The following is a 12,198-nucleotide window of genomic DNA, read 5'->3' as shown; positions in this document are numbered from 1 at the left end:
CACTGGTTGATGCTTATTTATAAAACCGTCTTAGGCCTCACTCCCCCTATCTGAGATATCTACTGCAGCCCTCATCCTCTACATACAACAACCGTTCAGCCAGTCACATTCTGTTAAAGGTCCCCAAAAGACACACATCCCTGGGTCGCTCGTCTTTTCAGTTCGCTGCAGCTAGCGATTGGAACGAGCTGCAACAAAACACTCAAACTGGACAGTTTTATCTCCATCTCTTCATTCAAAGACTCAATCATGGACACTTACTGACAGTTGAGGCTGCTTTGCGTGATGTATTGTTGTCTCTACCTTCTTGCCCTTTGTGTGGTTGTCTGTGCCCAATAATGTACCCTGTTTTGTGCTGCTCCATGTTGTGTTGCTACCATGTTGTTGACATGTGTTGCTACCATGTTGTTGACATGTGTTGCTACCATGTTGTTGACATGTGTTGCTACCATGCTATGTTGTTGTCTTAGGTCTCTCTTTATGTAGTGTTGTGTTGTCTCTCTTGTCGTGATGTGTGTTTTGTCCTATATTTTTATTTAATGTATTTCTATTTTTAATCCCTGCCCCCGTCCCCACAGGAGGCCTTTTGCCTTTTGGTAGGCCGTCATTGTAAATAAGAATTTGTTCTTAACTCTTGGGTAGGGGGCAATATTTGGAATTTTGGATGAAAAGCATACCCAAATTAAACTGCCAGCTACTCATCCCCAGAAGATAAGATATGCATATTATTAGTAGATTTGGATAGAAAACACTCTGAAGTTTCTAAAACTATTTTAATCATGTCTGTGAGTATAACAGAAGTTATTTAGCAAAACCCCAAGGACAAACCATTCAGATTTGTTTTTTTTGAGGTCACTCTCTTTTCAATGAAAAAAGAGATCTGGGAAACCAGATTTCTAAGGGAACTTCTTGCAGTTCCTACCGCTTCCACTGGATGTCAACAGTCTTTAGAAATTGGTTNTGTGTTGCTACCATGTTGTTGACATGTGTTGCTACCATGCTATGTTGTTGTCTTAGGTCTCTCTTTATGTAGTGTTGTGTTGTCTCTCTTGTCGTGATGTGTGTTTTGTCCTATATTTTTATTTAATGTATTTCTATTTTTAATCCCTGCCCCCGTCCCCGCAGGAGGCCTTTTGCCTTTTGGTAGGCCGTCATTGTAAATAAGAATTTGTTCTTAACTCTTGGGTAGGGGGCAGTATTTGGAATTTTGGATGAAAAGCATACCCAAATTAAACTGTCAGCTACTCATCCCCAGAAGATAAGATATGCATATTATTAGTAGATTTGGATAGAAAAAACTCTGAAGTTTCTAAAACTATTTGAATCATGTCTGTGAGTATAACAGAACTTATTTATCAGGCGAAACCCCGAGGACAAACCATTCAGATTTTATTTTTTTTGAGGTCACTCTCTTTTCAATGAGAAAAGAGATCTGGGAAACCAGATTTCTAAGGGAACTTCTTGCAGTTCCTACCGCTTCCACTGGATGTCAACAGTCTTTAGAAATTGGTTGAGGTTATTCCTTTGTGTAATGAAGAAGTACGGCCATCTTGAAGGAGGGTCACTCGAAGTGTCCTGTTTGTTTGAAGCGCGGGACCAGAAAGCTAGCTACAGTTGGTTTTAATCCTGTATTGAACACAGATCATCCCGTCTTCAATTTTATCGATTATTTACGTAAAAAAATAMCTAAAGTTGTATTACAAAAGTAGTTTGAAATTTGCTGTTTGTTGTGCGCCGTGTGAAACAGCATGGATTCGAACCAGGGACTGTAGTGACGCCTCTTACACTGAGATGCAGTGCCTTAGAYCGCTGTGTCCATGTGTGTGTGTTAACTATTGTGAAACGTGACTACAAAATCTCTCAAAGGTTACSTGTAACCTTTGCAAAAAAGCAAGCCAATGCCAGGAGAGACGGAGTCCCTCGTTGTCCTATCCTAGTATTGTTGTCTAGCTACATAGTATAGTCTACTGCAAATACTCCTGTTATTAGTTATGGCCAGCCAGGTATGTTCCAGAACACACACAACCTTATCAGCCTTACAACCCACCCCATGTGCTCCTGAGTCCTTTGTCCTTTGAGTTGGTTAATAAATAACCAGACCTGGAAACCTTGTCTTCAACCATCATTCCTGCAGTCTACAGATTAGAGGTCGACCCATTATGATTTTTCAACGCCGATACCGATATCGATTATTGGAGGGCCAAAAAAGCCGATACCGATTAACGCCGTTTTTTTTTTTGTTTTAATAATGACAATTACAACAATACTAAATGAACACTTATTTTAACTTAATATAATACATCAATAAAATCAATTTAACCTCAAATAAATAATGAAACATGTCAATTTGGTTTAAATAATGCAAAAACAAAGTGTTGGAAAGAAAGTAAAAGTGCAATATGTTCCATTAAGAAAGTAACGTTTAAGTTCCTTCTCAGAACATGAGAAAGCTGGTGTGCCTTTTAACATGAGTCTTCAATATTCCCAGTTAAGAAGTTTTTGGTTGTAGTTATTATAGGAATTATAGGACTATTTCTCTCTATACGTTTGTATTTCATAACCTTTGACTATTGGATGTTCTTATAGGCACTTTAGTATTCCAGTGTAACAGTAAGCTTCCGTCCCTCTCCTCGCCTACCTGGCTCGAACCAGGAACACATCGACAACAGCCACCCTCGAAGCAGCGTTACCCATGCAGAGCAAGGGGAACAACTACTCCAAGTCTCAGAGCGAGTGACGTTTGAAACGCTATTAGCGCGCCGCTAACTAGCTAGCCATTTCACTTCGGTTACACCAGCCTAATCTCGGGAGTTGATAGGCTTGAAGTCATAAACAGCGGCAATGCTTGAAGCATTGCGAAGAGCTGCTGGCAAAAGCACGAAAGTGCTGTTTGAATGAATGCTTACGAGCCTGCTGGTGCCAGTATCTCAATTTGTCTTAGAAGTCAGCGGAGGTGAGGATAGGATGCCAGTATCTCACCTTGTCATAGAAGTCAGCGGAGGGTGAGGATAGGATGCCAGTATCTCACCTTGTCATAGAAGTCAGCGGATGAGGATAGGATGCCAGTATCTCACCTTGTCATAGAGTCAGCGGAGGGTTGAGGATAGGATGCCAGTATCTCACCTTGTCATAGAAGTCAGCGGAAGTTGAGGATAGGATGCCAGTATCTCACCTTGTCATAGAAGTCAGCGGAGGGTGAGGATAGGATGCCAGTATCTCACCTTGTCATAGAAGTCAGCGGAGGGTGAGGATAGGATGCCAGTATCTCACCTTGTATAGAAGTCAGCGGAGGGTGAGGATAGGATGCCAGTATCTCACCTTGTCATAGAAGTCAGCGGAGGTGAGGATAGGAGCCAGTATCTCACCTTGTCATAGAAGTCAGCGGAGGTTGAGGATAGGATGCCAGTATCTCACCTTGTCATAGAAGTCAGCGGAGGTTGAGGATAGGATGCCAGTATCTCACCTTGTCATAGAAGTCAGCGGAGGGTGAGGATAGGATGCCAGTATCTCACCTTGTCATAGAAGTCAGCGGGGTGAGGATAGGATGCCAGTATCTCACCTTGTCATAGAAGTCAGCGGAGGTTGAGACCTCTCGTGACTGGGGCTGGTTTGGTCCTGCCATCTCCTCCAGGATCCAGGATGTTATCAGCAGAGTGGGAGCGTCCTCTGGTCTCAGCTGCTTTCTTCTGGCTGTTCCAGGTGGTCTCGTACTCAGCAAAGGTCCCCAGTCTCTGCAGCTCCAGTCTCTGCTGTCTGTGGTCCTGTCCCTGACACTCTCTCTGTTCCTTCCTGCCGCTGGACATGTCACAATCACCCCTGGCTATCTCTTTGCCCTCTCCACAGTCCTCTCCAGGGCCTGGCAGGGCAGGGAGGGGTCTGGTGAAGGCCGGCCTGGGGGTGGATCGTCGGTTCAGCAAGGCGCCTGCAGCCTCAGGGGGGGTCAGCTCCTCCTCCACCCCCACCTCATTGATTTTGTCTGGCTCAGAGAAACACCGGACCTTCTTCTCCGTGGTGAAACGCTTCCTGCTTCCGATRCGGGTCACCTGACTCTGGGCAGAGCCAGACCTGGCTGGGAGGTCCTCAGAGAGGCTGGACAGGGSGTTAGAGTTGTCGCTCCTCCCCAGACCAGAGGAGGAGTAGTCCGGCGGGGACCCTGCCTCCGCCCCAGGGTGCTCCAGAAGGACAGGCTCCAGGTCTCTCCTTCTAAAGGAGGTGGCCTTCAGCACGCGGGCCTGCGCCTCCTTCAGATGATCCTTATAGGTGGAGGTGAAGGAGCCATCTGAAGAAGAGGTGGTGTCTTTGGGCCTCCAGACCTCTGGCACCTCATGGTCCTCCTCTGCCTCACAGGGTCCACTCAGGGAGGCAGCGCTCTTACTCTTCTGCAGCTGGGCTCGTCTCATCTGGATCTCATTCCTCAGGATGGTGGCGAACCGGTCGGTCCTGGTGCACTGGTTACTGGAGAGATCTACAGTCTCCCCACTGGAACCCCCTGACCCCAGAGGAGTGAGTGACTTCTTATCTCCTCCACCCTGTACGATGCTCACTGCACTCCTCCTTTCACCGCCACCCTCCACACCCTCCTCTCTGCCCCCTCCACCCCTCCTTTCGTCAGTCTTGACCAGCAGGGCCTGGGTGACCGGTTGACCAGGCTGTCTGGCCGTCACACAGTAGTACCGGCTGTCTTCAGTGCTGTCTGGGGTCTGGCTGYAGAGCTGGGTGWTCTGGGTACTGTAGTTGGTGGTCTGGCTGTAGAGCTGGGTGTTCTGTGCATTTTCGTTGGTGGGGAGCTCCTGCATGCTGCTGTAGCAGCCGCTGACGTTCTGCTGTTTGGGGACAGACCAAGTCCTGGGGTGGGAGTAGAGAGAGCTCTCATTACTGTACTGTCTCTGGTGGCAGGGCAGGTAGGTAGGGTGGGGCTGGCCCAGCCTGACATCACTACTGGATAGAGAGCACAGCTCGTTACAGTTCACCTGGTTCTGATGACAGTTCTTTGGTGAAATGTAAGGAGGTACCATGTTGTTCTTGGAGGGTAGGTTGTGATGGCTACGCCGAGAGTCATTGGCACATTGTGAGTTTTCAGAGTCCATTCCTTTACCATGGGCATTGGGCTGGGTGTGAGCACCGGGTCCCTCTGGACAGGCTATAACCAGAACCTTCTCATGGGACTTCGTAGCAGCGAAACTGTCACTGCGTACGGGCGGTGGGGGAGGAGAGGGATCGGAGGTCTTCTTCTTGTCAGGAACGTGCCAGACGGGACCGCAGCTAGGCCTAGCAGAGCTGGAGGAGTGGGAAGAACCTGGCCCTGACTGCTCCTCTGTCCTGGGGCTGTCCCGGTCCATGCTGGCCCCAAGTCCCAGCTGCAGGTACCCTGGTCTCTCATCCTGCCTGACCCCCTCACTACTCAATCTGTGTCTGCCGTTACTGTGACGCCCCCCTGATTCCCACTGGCTCACCTCATACAGCATGTTCTCTATGGAGGCAGCATTGCTCTTAGGGAGGGTGTAGTCTGGTGCCTTAGGGAGGGTGTAGTCTGGTGCCTTAGGGAGGGTGTAGTCTGGTGCCTTAGGGAGGGTGTAGTCTGGTGTCTTAGGGAGGGTGTAGTCTGGTGTCTTGGAGAGGGTGTAGTCTGGGGTACCAGAGTTGGTGGAAAAGGAGCTGTATGCCGAGTCCCTCTTGCCCCCTCCCGGGAGCTCCGTGCTGGTGTTGGACTTGACCGGGGAGAGGCATCCTGGGGACAGGTGTCCAGGGGGGTAGGAGACGTCTAGACTGTCCATGCTGCCCAGAGAGCTGAACTGGTCTGATACTCGCCGTAGGTTAGTCTGGTTCTGGTCCCAGCCGGACGAGGAGAGGTTGGTAGAGGAGGAGCTGGGGAAGACAGAGGTGGGAGGAGGGCTGTTGAGATAGACAATAGCATTATGTAGGACAATGGGCCTCTACTAGCATGTCCCCACAAGTACTGTGTTAGACAATAGCATTATGTAGGACAATGGGCCTCTACTAGCATGTCCCACAAGTACTGTGTTAGACAATAGCATATGTAGGACAATGCATTATCTAACACAGTACTTTGGGGACATGCTAGTAGAGGCCCATTGTCCTACATAATGCTATTGTCTAACACAGTACTTGGGAGGACATGCTAGTAGAGGTATTCACGGGTCAACCCCAACCCAAATACCCAATACTTGACCTGGAACCCGGCGGGTCTGGTTCCAAAATTCTAACTTTCCTGTGCGATGGTTTTCTTTCGGGTCTATGTAACTACAGTTGATAGACCCGATTGGACCTGACCACGGCTCTGCAGAGCCTAAAGAATATTTTTGCTATTAAGGTGAATTTATTGACTTTCAGAAAGCCTAGCCAGCACATACAGTTGAAGTCGGAAGTTTACATACACCTTAGCCAAATACATTTAAACTCAGTTACCAATTCCTGACATTTAATCCTAGTAAAAATTCCCTGTCTAAGGTCAGTTAGGATCACCACTTTATTTTAAGAATGTGAAATGCAGAATAATAGTAGTGAGAATGACTTATTTCAGCTTTTATTTCTTTCATCATATTCCCAGTGGTCAGAAGTTTACATACACTCAATTAGTATTTGGAAGCATTGCCTTTATATTGTTTAACTTGGGTCAAACGTTACAGGTAGCCTTCCACAAGCTTCCACAATAAGTTGGTGGAATTTTGGCCCATTCCTCCTGACAGAGCTGGTGTTACTGAGTCAGGTTTGTAGGCTCCTTGCTCGCATACACATTTTTTGGTTCTGCCCACAGATTTTCTATAAGATTGAGGTCAGGGCTTTGGAGGCCACTCCAACACCTTGACTTGTTGTCCTTAAGCCATTTTGCCACAACTTTGGATGTATTTTTTATTTATTTATTTCACCTTTATTTAACCAGGTAGGCAAATTGAGAACACGTTCTCATTTACAATTGCGACCTGGCCAAGATAAAGCAAAGCAGTTCGATACATACAACAACACATAGTTACACATGGAGTAAAACAAACATACAGTCAATAATACAGTGAAAAATAAGTCTATATACAATGTGAGCAAGTGAGGTGAGATAAGGGAGGTGAAGGCAAACAAAATATATATAAAAATAAATAAAAATATAAAAAGGCCATGGTGGCGAAGTAAATACAATATAGCAAGTAAAAAAAAACACTGGAATGGTTGGTTTGCAGTGGAAGAAGTGCAAAGTAGAGAGAGATAATGGGGTGCAAAGGAGCAAAAATAAATAAATGAATACAGTAGGTAAAGAGGTAGTTGTTTGGGCTAAATTATAGATGGGCTATGTACAGGTGCAGTAATCTATGAGCTGCTCTGACAGCTGGTGCTTAAAGCTAGTGAGAGATAAGTGTTCTCAGTTTCAGAGATTTTTGTAGTTTGTTCCAGTCATTGGCAGCAGAGAACTGGAAGGAGGGCGGCAAAGGAGGAATTGGTTTTGGGGGGACCAGAGAGATATACCTGCTGGAGCGCGTGCTACAGGTAGGTGCTGCTATGGTGACCAGCGAGCTGAGATAAGGGGGGACTTTACCTAGCAGGGTCTTGTAGATGACCTGGAGCCAGTGGTTTGGCGACGAGTATGAAGCGAGGGCCAGCCAACGAGAGTGTACAGGTCGCAGTGTGGGGTAGTGTAAGGGCTTTGGTGACAAAACGGATGGCACTGTTGGTAGACTGCATCCAATTTATTGAGTAGGGTATTGGAGGCTATTTTGTAAATGACATCACCGAAGTCGAGGATTGGTAGGATGGTCAGTTTTACAAGGGTATGTGTTGGCAGCATGAGTGAAGGATGCTTTGTTGCGGAATAGGAAGCTAATTCTAGATTTAACTTTGGATTGGAGATGTTTGATGTGAGTCTGGAAGGAGAGTTTACAGTCTAACCAGACACCTAGGTATTTGTAGTTGTCCACATATTCTAAGTCAAAGCCGTCTAGAGTAGTGATGTTGGACAGGCGGGCAGGTGCAGGCAGCGATCGGTTGAAGAGCATGCATTTAGTTTTACTTTATTTAAGAGCAATTGGAGGCCCGGAAGGAGAGTTGTATGGCATTGAAGCTCGCCTGGAGGGTTGTTAACACAGTGTCAAAAGAAGGGCCAGAAGTATACAGAATAGTGTCATCTGCGTAGAGGTGGATCAGAGACTCACCAGCAGCAAGAGCGACATCATTGAGTATACAGAGAAGGAGTCGGTCCAAGAATTGAACCCTGTGGCACCCCCATAGAGACTGCCAGAGGCCCGGACAACAGACCCTCCGATTTGACACACTGAACTCTATCAGAGAAGTAGTTGGTGAACCAGGCGAGGCAATCATTAGAGAAACCAAGGCTGTCGAGTCTGCCGATAAGAATACGGTGATTGACAGAGTCAAAAGCCTTGGCCAGGTCAATGAATACAGCTGCACAGTATTGTTCCTATCGATGGCGGTTACGATATCGTTTATGACCTTGAGCGTGGTGAGGTGCACCCATGACCAGCTCTGAAACCAGATTGCATAGCGGAGAAGGTATGGTGGGATTCGAAATGGTCGGTAATCTGTTGTTAACTTGGCTTTCGAAGACCTTAGAAAGGCAGGGTAGGATAGATATGGGTCTGTAGCTGTTTGGGTCAAGAGTGTCCCCCCTTTGAAGAGGGGGATAACCGCAGCTGCTTTCCAATCTTTGGGAATCTCAGACGACACGAAAGAGAGGTTGAAGAGGCTAGTAATAGGGGTGCAACAATTTCAGCAGATAGTTTAAAGAAAGGTCCAGATTATCTAGCCCGGCTGATTTGTAAGGGTCCAGATTTTGCAGCTCTTTCAGAACATCAGCTGACTGTATTTGGGAGAAAGAGAAATGGGAAAGGCTTGGGCGAGTTGCTGTGGGGGGTGCAGTGCTGTTGACCGGGTAGGGATAGCCAGGTGGAAAGCATGACCAGCCGTAAAAATGCTTATTGAAATTCTCAATTATAGTGGATTTGTCGGTGGTGACAGTGTTTCCATCTTCAGTGCAGTTGGAAGCTGGGAGGAGGTGTTCTTATTCTCCATGGACTTTACAGTGTCCCAGAACCTTTTGGAGTTTGTGTTGCAGGAAGCAAATTTCTGCTTGAAAAAGCTAGCCTTGGCTTTTCTAACTGCCTGTGTATATTGTTCCTAGCTTCCTGAAAAGTTGCATATCACGGGGGCTGTTCGATGCTAATGCAGAACGCCATAGGATATTTTTCTGTTGGTTAAGGGCAGTCAGGTCAGGAGGAACCAAGGGCTATATCTGTTCCTGGTTCTAAATTTCTTGAATGGGCATGCTTATTCAAGATGGTGAGGAAGGCATTTAAAAAAAATATCCAGGCATCCTCTACTGACAGGATAAGATCAATATCCTTCCAGGATACCTCGGCCAGGTCGATTAGAAAGGCCTGCTCGCTGAAGTGTTTCAGGGAGCGTTTGACAGTGATGAGTGGAGGTCGTTTGACCGCTGACCCATTACGGATGCAGGCAATGAGGCAGTGATCGCTGAGATCTTGGTTGAAAACAGCAGAGGTGTATTTGGAGGCAAGTTGGTTAGGATGATATCTATGAGGGTACCCGTTTTTACGGAATTGGGGTGGTACCTGGTAGGTTCATTGATAATTTGTGTGTAGATTGAGGGCATCAAGCTTAGATTGTAGGATGGCTGGGGTGTTAAGCATGTTCCAATTTAGGTCGCCTAGCAGCACGAGCTCTTGAAGATAGATGGGGGGCAATCAGTTCACATTTGGTGTCCAGAGCACAGCTGGGGGCAGAGGGTGGTCTATAGCAGGCGGCAACGGTGAGAGACTTGTTTTTAGAGAGGTGGATTTTTAAAAGTAGAAGTTCAAATTGTTTGGGAACAGACCTGGATAGTAAAACAGAACTCTGCAGGCAATCTTTGCAGTAGATTGCAACACCGCCCCCTTTGGCCGTTCTATCTTGTCTGAAAATATTGTAATTAGGGATGAAAATGTCCGAATTTTTGGTGGTCTTCCTAAGCCAGGATTCAGACACGGCTAAAACATCCGGGTTGGCAGAGTGTGCTAAAGCAGTGAACAAAACAAACTTAGGGAGGAGGCTTCTAATGTTAACATGCATGAAACCAAGGCTATTACGGTTACAGAAGTCATCAAAAGAGAGCGCCCTGGGGAATAGGAGTGGAGCTAGGTACTGCAGGGCCTGGGTTCACCTCTACATCACCAGAGGAACAGAGGAGGAGTAGGATAAGGGTACGGCTAAAAGCTATGAGAATTGGTCGTCTAGAACGACTAGAACAGAGAGTAAAGGGAAGTTTCTGGGGGCGATAAAAATGCTTCAAGGAATAATGTACAGACAAAGGTATGGCAGGATGTGAATACAGTGGAGGTAAACCTAGGTATTGAGTGATGATGAGAGAGATATTGTCTCTAGAAACATCATTGAAACCAGGTGATGTCATCGCATATGTGGGTGGTGGAACTGAGAGGTTGGATATGGTAAGTGGACAGGGGTAGAGGCTCTACAGTGAAATAAGCCAATAAACACTAACCAGAACAGCAATGGACAAGGCATTTTACATTAAGGAGAGGCATGCTTAATCGAGTGATCATAAGGTCCAGTGAGTAGAGGTTGGTTGGGTCACGGCGATCCAGGACAGCTGGCCGGGTAGATGGCTATCAGTAGCAAGATAGCATAGGATGGAAGTCTATTTTTAGACACCTCGTGCGTTTCCGTCGGTAGATTAGTGGGGTTCCGTGTGGTAGAGGGGATCAATCCAATTGGCAAAATAGTTATAGTGACCCAAGAAAAATTGTCCGATATACTTATTCAGATAGCAGCCGATAAGACAGCTAACGATTAGCGGGCCCCAGATGAGCGTTCAGGTAACGTTGCGACGGAGGTGCCAGTTGGATAACTCCCTCGGCAGATAATGTCGGCAGTCAGTCGTGAAGGCCCGATGGGGCTCCGCATCTGCAGCAACAACAACAACAAAAAAAAACGGGTCCGGAATAGGTGACTGTAGCCAGGAATGGCTGATGGAACTCCTCAGCTGGCTAGCTCCGGAATAATTTAAGTTTGCTCGGGATCGACGTAAGCCAATAGTCACACGGTTTGCAGCTAGCTAGCTGTGAAATCAAGGTGCAAACGTCCAGAGCCTGCGGCTGAAATCCGGGGACACTGAGAAAAATAGTCCCGGTATGCTCGGTCCGAGTCGCGTTGCACAAAAGTGCGATAGATTATCGAGCTAAAGGAATAGCTGAAGACCACAAACGTGGGCAGCTGAAACACCAACGCTAGCCAGCAAACCGGCTAACTTCTAGGCAGCTTCAGATCAGCTACTGGCTAGCTTCTAGTTAGCTTCTGGTTAGCCTCTGGCACAGGTATGCTTGAGGTCATTGTCCATTTGGAAGACCCAAGCTTTAACTTCCTGACTGATGTCTTGAGATGTTGCTTCAATACATCCACATAATTTTCATTCCTCATGAGGCCATCTATATTGTGAAGTGCACCAGTCCCTCCTGCAGCAAAGCACCCCCACAACATGATGCTGCCACACCCGTGCTCCAAGGTTGGGATGGTGTTCTTCGGCTTGCAAGCGTTCCCCTTATTCCTCCACAACATAGCGATGGTCATTATGACCAAACAGTTCTATTTTTGTTTCATCGGACCAGAGACATTTCTCCAAAAAGTACGACCTTTGTCCCCATGTGCAGTTGCAAACCGTAGTCTGGCTTTTTTATGGCAGTTTTGGAGCAGTGGCTTCTTCCTTGCTGAGCGACCTTTCAGGTTATGTCAATATAGGGCTCGTTTTATGGTGGATATAAAGATATTGTGTACCCGTTTCTCCAGCATCTTCACAATGTCCTTCGCTGTTGTTCTGGGATTGATTTGCACTTTTCGCACCAAAGTACGTTCATCTCTAGGAGACAGAACGCATCTCCTTCCTGAGCGTTATGACGGCTGCGTGTCCCATGGTGTTTATACTTGCGTACTATTGTTTGTACAGATGAATGTGGTACCTTCAGGCGTTTGGAAATTGCTCCCAAGGATGAACCAGACTTGTGGAGGTCTACAACTTGTGGAGGTCTTGGCTSATTTCTTTTGATTTTCCCATGATGTCAAGCAATGAGGCACTGAGTTTGAAGGTAGGCTTGAAATACATCCACAGGTACACCTCCAATTGACTCAAATGATGTCAATTAGCCTATCAGAAGCTTCTAAAGCCAT

General features: G+C 46.8%; 1 protein-coding gene across 1 annotated transcript in view; it reads right to left on the bottom strand.

Annotated features, from left to right (window-relative positions):
- LOC112073940 (protein Shroom2) overlaps positions 1–11,604 on the bottom strand; it is a 37,005-nt gene extending 25,401 nt beyond the window's left edge. The window contains exons 1-2 of the mRNA XM_024141176.2: positions 11,528–11,604; positions 3,590–5,892 (exon numbers count right to left, since the gene is read on the bottom strand). Of these exons, the coding sequence (XP_023996944.2) occupies positions 3,590–5,892; positions 11,528–11,604 (2,380 nt within the window). The remainder of the gene's footprint in view (positions 1–3,589; positions 5,893–11,527) is intronic.
- Between the last annotated feature and the right edge of the window lie 594 nt (positions 11,605–12,198).

Source organism: Salvelinus sp. IW2-2015, unplaced genomic scaffold, assembly GCF_002910315.2.
Source record: "Salvelinus sp. IW2-2015 unplaced genomic scaffold, ASM291031v2 Un_scaffold2431, whole genome shotgun sequence".
Classification (NCBI taxonomy): Eukaryota; Metazoa; Chordata; class Actinopteri; order Salmoniformes; family Salmonidae; genus Salvelinus; species Salvelinus sp. IW2-2015.
This window is presented reverse-complemented; position numbering and strand designations above follow the sequence as displayed.